Below are 6,591 nucleotides of genomic sequence, written 5' to 3' on the forward strand. Positions count from 1 at the left end.
ACACACTCACTGGCACAGAGAGAGAGAGAGACACACTCACTGGCACAGAGAGAGAGAGAGACACACTCACCGGCACAGAGAGAGACACTCACTCACTGGCACAGAGAGAGACACTCACTCACTGGCACAGAGAGAGACACTCACTCACTGGCACAGAGAGAGACACTCACTCACTGGCACAGAGAGAGAGAGAGAGACACTCACTCACTGGCACAGAGAGAGAGAGAGAGAGACACTCACTGGCACAGAGAGAGAGCCTATTTGTAGTCATTTGCACGTCCCGCACTGCTGCTTCTTCCTCTTCCTGTAGTTCTTTGTACCACACTCACTGGCACAGACAGAGAGAGAGAGAGACACACACTCACTGGCACAGAGAGAGACACACACACACTCACTGGCACACACAGAGAGAGAGACACTCACTGGCACACAGAGAGAGAGAGAGACACTCACTGGCACACAGAGAGAGAGAGAGACACTCACTGGCACAGAGAGAGAGAGAGACACTCACTGGCACACAGAGAGAGAGAGACACTCACTGGCACACAGAGAGAGAGACTCACTGGCACACACAGAGAGAGAGAGAGAGAGAGAGAGACACTCACTGACACACACACAGAGAGAGAGAGACTCACTGACACACAGAGAGAGAGAGAGAGACACTCACTGGCACAGAGAGAGAGAGAGAGACACTCACTGGCACACACAGAGAGAGACACTCACTGGCACACAGAGAGAGAGAGAGAGAGACACTCACTGGCACGCACAGAGAGAGAGAGAGACACTCACTGGCACACAGAGAGAGAGACACTCGCTGGCACACAGAGAGAGAGAGACACTCGCTGGCACACAGAGAGAGAGAGACACTCGCTGGCACACAGAGAGAGAGAGACACTCGCTGGCACAGACAGAGAGAGACACTCGCTGGCACAGACAGAGAGAGACACTCGCTGGCACAGACAGAGAGAGACACTCGCTGGCACAGACAGAGAGAGACACTCGCTGGCACAGACAGAGAGAGACACTCGCTGGCACAGACAGAGAGAGACACTCGCTGGCACAGACAGAGAGAGACACTCGCTGGCACAGAGAGAGACACTTACTGGCACTGAGAGAGAGACAGAGAGAGACACTCGCTGGCACAGAGAGAGAGAGACACTCGCTGGCACAGAGAGAGAGAGACACTCGCTGGCACAGAGAGAGAGAGAGACACTCGCTGGCACAGAGAGAGAGAGAGACACTCGCTGGCACAGAGAGAGAGAGAGAGACACTCGCTGGCACAGAGAGAGAGAGAGAGACACTCGCTGGCACAGAGAGAGAGAGAGACACTCGCTGGCACAGAGAGAGAGAGAGAGACACTCGCTGGCACAGAGAGAGAGAGAGACACTCGCTGGCACAGAGAGAGAGAGAGACACTCGCTGGCACAGAGAGAGAGAGAGACACTCGCTGGCACAGAGAGAGAGAGAGACACTCGCTGGCACAGAGAGAGAGAGACACTCGCTGGCACAGAGAGAGAGAGACACTCGCTGGCACAGAGAGAGAGAGACACTCGCTGGCACAGAGAGAGAGAGACACTCGCTGGCACAGAGAGAGAGAGACACTCGTGGCACAGAGAGAGAGAGACACTCGCTGGCACAGAGAGAGAGAGACACTCGCTGGCACAGAGAGAGAGAGACACTCGCTGGCATAGAGAGAGAGAGAGAGACACTCGCTGGCATAGAGAGAGAGAGAGACACTCGCTGGCATAGAGAGAGAGAGACACTCGCTGGCATAGAGAGAGAGAGAGACACTCGCTGGCATAGAGAGAGAGAGAGACACTCGCTGGCATAGAGAGAGAGAGAGACACTCGCTGGCATAGAGAGAGAGAGAGACACTCGCTGGCATAGAGAGAGAGAGAGACACTCGCTGGCACAGAGAGAGAGACAGAGAGAGACACTCACTGGCACAGAGAGAGACAGAGAGAGAGAGAGAGAGAGAGAGAGAGACAGAGAGAGACACAATCACTGGCACAGAAAGAAAGAGAATCGCTGGCACAGAGAGAGAGAATCACTGGCACAGAGAGAGAGAATCACTGGCACAGAGAGAGAATCACTGGCACAGAGAGAGAGAGAGAGAGAGAATCACTGGCACAGAGAGAGAGAGAATCACTGGCACAGAGAGAGAGAGAATCACTGGCACAGAGAGAGAGAGAGAGAGACTCACTGTGAATTATTTCACAGATTCAAGTTTTCTTCTGCCTCCATAATATTCTGTATTTTCAGTACTTCTGTTAAAACTTCATCCTCACATCCCACGTTATTGAAAAAGAAACAGCAGCCCAGCACAGCCCACTTGCAGTCATTTGCACGCCCCGCGCTGCTACTGCTTCTTCTTCCTGTAGTTCTTTGTACCATGTGACCAAACAGTCACATGGTCTGCTGACATCACCAGAGTCCTTCTACTGGGTAGGAACTAGCCGCTACCATTTCCACTCATTTCAATCTCCGGTTTCCGGCAGTACTTTGTACCATGTGATCAGTCACATGATCTGACAACCTCTTTAGAGTCCTACTGGGTAGGAACTAGCTGTTGTTTGGGTTGTGCTGTTGTCACAACTTGTCAGTGTTGGCACAGTGCGGAAGCGGACACCGCGCATGCGCGGTGAGAAGTTTGGCCTGTCATGGCGGACCCGAGGGGAATGTTTTTGCGGGAGCTGGAGCGCAGTGATGGGACGGTTCTGGCGATTCAGCAGCTGAGCTCCGGAGACGTAGGCTGCGTGGTGTGGGACGCCGCTATCGTACTATCCAAGTTCCTGGAGGGCGAGGAGTTTGTGGGCCCTGGATTCCATAAGCTGAGGGGGAGATCGGTTCTAGAGCTGGGGTCTGGCACCGGCATTGTGGGGATCATGGCGGCAACCCTTGGGTAAGTGACAGATCTGCTGCCACACAATGTAAATAAATGACTGATATATTCTTTATGAGGAGAGTAATAAATCTCAACCATAATTTTATAGCCCTTTTAGAAATATGAATGAAACCAAGTTATGTTTTTTCATTAACTTTGCATAAACAATACATATAGATTATATAGGTGCCTGTGTGTACGTGGATATACATTTATAGATTCATTTGGTACATTAAAAATATCGCCTGCTCCCCTATAAAACACTACAGCATGACTTCCAACGCATACCTACCAAGTGTCCCGAAATCCCTGCTTCCCTCTTTCCTCACCGGATGCACCTGTTTTATATCGGACGCTGCTGGCCCGTTTCCCACCCGCCTTGATAATATTCTGAAAGCAGTTTTTTTTTTTTCCTTTTAGCTCCAAAATATCCATTGATGATTAAATGCTTTTGATCTTTTACTTGGCACGACTATTCTTTCATTCTAAGTACAATTTATTTTCTGTACAGGGCAGACGTCACGTTGACGGATCTTGAAGACTTGAAGGACTTGATGAACGTAAACATCGAAAGCAACAAGGATCTAATCACCGGTAGCTGCCGAGCGAAGGTACTAAAATGGTTTGTATATCTCGGCTTGGTGGCAATAGGTGCTCTTTACTAGGATATGATTCGCCTTTAAATAATTAATCATGTTGTTAATACTTGGGGATATGTTTTCTTTTTCAGGGGTGAGGATGTCACAGAGTTCCTGCCTTCACCTAACTACATTTTGATGGCGGACTGCATATACTATGAAGAGGTGCGGGTGCTTCTGTATTTATTAAATGGCTCAAAATGGCTCTAAAATGGAAATATAGAATGTGATGGCAGATATGATCCATTTTAGCCCATCTAGTCTGCTGGTTTTTTTGGGGGGGGTCCCCTCCTCGTGTTAAAGACTCAATTCTTGATCTTGGTTTTGGGTAGGCCTATACCTATGGGATTCATGTTTAAATGCTCTTACTGCATTAACCTGCTGCAATCAGGCTGGTTCAGGTATTAGAATAGTGTGTATCATATGTGCCCACCTTGGTGCTGTGACAGCCCTGAATGTTATTTGCTATATGTTTATTATGTCCGTCCTGTGAGTAGTTCCCTCATTAGGGTAATGTATAAAATCTATATATGTATTGTAAGGGCCACTGGGCGGTATGCTAGGGGAGTAGGGGTAAAGACATAAGTCTTGGACTTTGGTCCATTGGTGAGATAGACTTAAGTCCAAGACTTACATCAATTTTATTTCATGATCTTACCAGGAGGAGGTATACGGAAATAATGTCATCACATGTAAACCTGTTTATTTTTTGTTATTAATACAGTCCTTGTGTCCGCTGCTGAAGACCCTTAAAGATCTCTGTAGCCTGGAGACTTGTATCCTGTGCTGTTACGAACAAAGAACCACTGGGAAAAACCCTGAAATTGAAAGAAGGTTTTTTGAGGTGAGATCATAGAGCCCCACTTGATAGGTTTAAATATTTCTGCTTCTGCAGATTGTTAAACGCATTTTTGTTCCTAGTATCCGTTTATCCGTTATTTCGTTTTAGCCTGGTCTACTAAACAAGCAGCCTAAACGTTAGAATGGCTCTGTCTCAATCACTCAGCTCTGAAGCTCTGACTAATATAGCCTGTGGGGAAAAGGATTCCATTATCGTGGCTCTAAGAGTCAGCTCAGTGTGTTGCTTGAGCAGGGAAAGTCACCCTAAATATCACATGACTGGCAATGTCGGTCTGCAGATAAAAGGGGGTATAATGGGACAATATTAGATAAAACCAATGTTTTTGTACGCAGGTCTTTGTGTTATGGTACTACAGGCAGACAACCTGTCTCTCTTGTTCTGATCCCAAAGATCTTCTGCATCCCTTTCACTACTTTGGTTTCTGTGTTAATTGAGTGACATTTAGCAATTTACCCCAGATTTCCTCTTCTAAATATAGCCTATATATCATATTTCCTCAATTTCTTTTTAGCTGCTGGGGGTTGACTTTGAGTTTGAAGAAGTACCTTTGGAGAAACACGATGCAGAGTACCAGAGTGAAGACATTCATATCCTGAGAGTTTATAAGAAAAAATAGGTATCACTATCCACAATCTGCCTCATATTTACACATTTCACAGGAAAGATAATTACCTCTTAGAAATAGTATACTTTCCGAATGGCTTTTGGTGCGCTGGTGTGTGTGCTCTGGTTTGATGCATACATTGTCAGCCATGCCTGAGTATTGCACTGTTCAGAATCTGCTCTAGTTTCTAACTGCACCACGAGAAACTAAATATGATTTAAATAAAATCCTTGGATTTTTAGAAGGGTAACACGGAAACAATTCTGTTTGGATACAGGCCCCAGCCACGTGGCCAGCTTTGACTGCTTGCCACCATTAAGCACAAGCTGCAGCAGATCCAGATGCCTCCAACCTGGTCACAGCCATTCACCGGTTTTATGGCCATGGAGAAAATGTGACGTCCAGGACCAGCGAGCGAACTCCCGGAAACCGGTGCTGCTAGACAAGGAGCAAACTGGCACTGACTCTATTGCTGGAAAATAATCTGTGGATTAAGGCTGGAGCGCTTATTCAGTTAATGAATGTGCTGTAACCAGCAAATGTGTAAATTAAAATGTTTTTCAGACTTTTCTAGTAAGGTTCAAATATAAAACGGATTCTCTTTCAATAAATTGGTTCTTGTCATTAAGAGTATTGGGTTCTGAAACCTAGCTACGATCACTGAACACCATTTGTTTTGCCCTAAAGCGGAGTCTTTTTATTTTGGGGTTTTTTTAGGGTCTACTCACTAAATGGAGAATGGTTTCCGCACCTAGGCATCGCTATATATTATAAGGAGTCATCCTCCGTGAACTTCTGCAGCAGGGAGACCTTGGCTGCCCCTGTATAATATTTTCTCCGTCTTACCCATTGAATTATACGTTTTTCAGGGCCAGCTCACCCATCTTGTTGGAGAAATTTGCTAGGGATGGCCCTTCATAATGGATAGCAAAATGTGCAACTTTCCTACAAGCCCTCCTAACAACACTCAATTTACTGTAAAATCTTCTATAATACTATTTTTAATTTTTCCCAAACTTTAGAGATTGTGTCAGACATGATTTCATGAAAATTGGTTCCGAATGCGTATTATGTGACATTTTAGAGTAATTTTAAACGGCCACCAGCGCTGAAATTTGCTGCAACACAATTGCAATGGTTCACTGGAACGCCCGTCAGGCAGAATGTTATGCATGGAGCCGTCACCATCGCCGTTATCTGTACATTGGTTTTGGGGGTCTTTTTAGACCCCCTTTAACTCTTGTGCGTGCTGAACATGTCATTTACATGACCAAGTTGTTAATATACACAGCGCAGTCAGCAGCTATAAAGTGCTGCTCAGCAACAACCTTATCCCCTTGGGGTTATCACCGGGGAGGAAGGAAAGGGTGTGCGCTGGTGTTAACGTGGAACTCTTACCTACTTTTATGCTCCAGTTCCTTTGCAGCTGCTCCTTGCAGATTGCATGCAAGAAATGTAACCGAAAAGAAGAAGAGGGCAAAATGCTTCAGTTCAAAATCAAGTGTATTATTTTAAACAAAAATACATTTTTATGGCATAAACATTGTAGCCATTCGTGGCTTATTATAAGTTTTTACATTATTTTGAATGTAACTTTTGCTCGT

At 46.1% G+C, this 6,591-nt stretch overlaps 1 protein-coding gene across 2 annotated transcripts; it reads left to right on the plus strand.

The window, feature by feature from the left end:
• The first annotated feature begins 2,659 nt into the window (after positions 1–2,659).
• On the plus strand, positions 2,660–5,598 carry LOC128505032 (protein N-lysine methyltransferase METTL21D-like). 2 transcript variants are annotated; one of them, XM_053475315.1, is made up of 6 exons: positions 2,660–2,901; positions 3,395–3,505; positions 3,614–3,686; positions 4,246–4,365; positions 4,895–4,999; positions 5,233–5,598. In XM_053475315.1, the coding sequence occupies exons 1-5, from the start codon at positions 2,660–2,662 to the stop codon at positions 4,997–4,999; spliced, it is 651 nt and encodes a 216-aa protein (XP_053331290.1). In that variant the 3' UTR covers positions 5,233–5,598. The 2 variants fall into 2 exon arrangements, with proteins under 2 accessions (XP_053331290.1, XP_053331291.1); XM_053475316.1 differs by having other exon boundaries at positions 5,265–5,598.
• The last annotated feature ends 993 nt before the right edge of the window (positions 5,599–6,591 follow it).

This window comes from Spea bombifrons, chromosome 9, assembly GCF_027358695.1.
Source record: "Spea bombifrons isolate aSpeBom1 chromosome 9, aSpeBom1.2.pri, whole genome shotgun sequence".
Taxonomy (NCBI): Eukaryota; Metazoa; Chordata; class Amphibia; order Anura; family Pelobatidae; genus Spea; species Spea bombifrons.

Excerpts from the sequence above, each read along its gene's own strand:
- LOC128505032 (XM_053475315.1), top strand. The coding sequence starts at position 2,660 with ATGGCGGACCCGAGGGGAATGTTTTTGCGGGAGCTGGAGCGCAGTGAT. Across the intron at positions 3,506-3,613 it reads CGAGCGAAGGTACTAAAATG|GGGTGAGGATGTCACAGAGT; the intron begins GTTTGTATATCT and ends TTTCTTTTTCAG. Across the intron at positions 3,687-4,245 it reads ACTGCATATACTATGAAGAG|TCCTTGTGTCCGCTGCTGAA; the intron begins GTGCGGGTGCTT and ends TTATTAATACAG.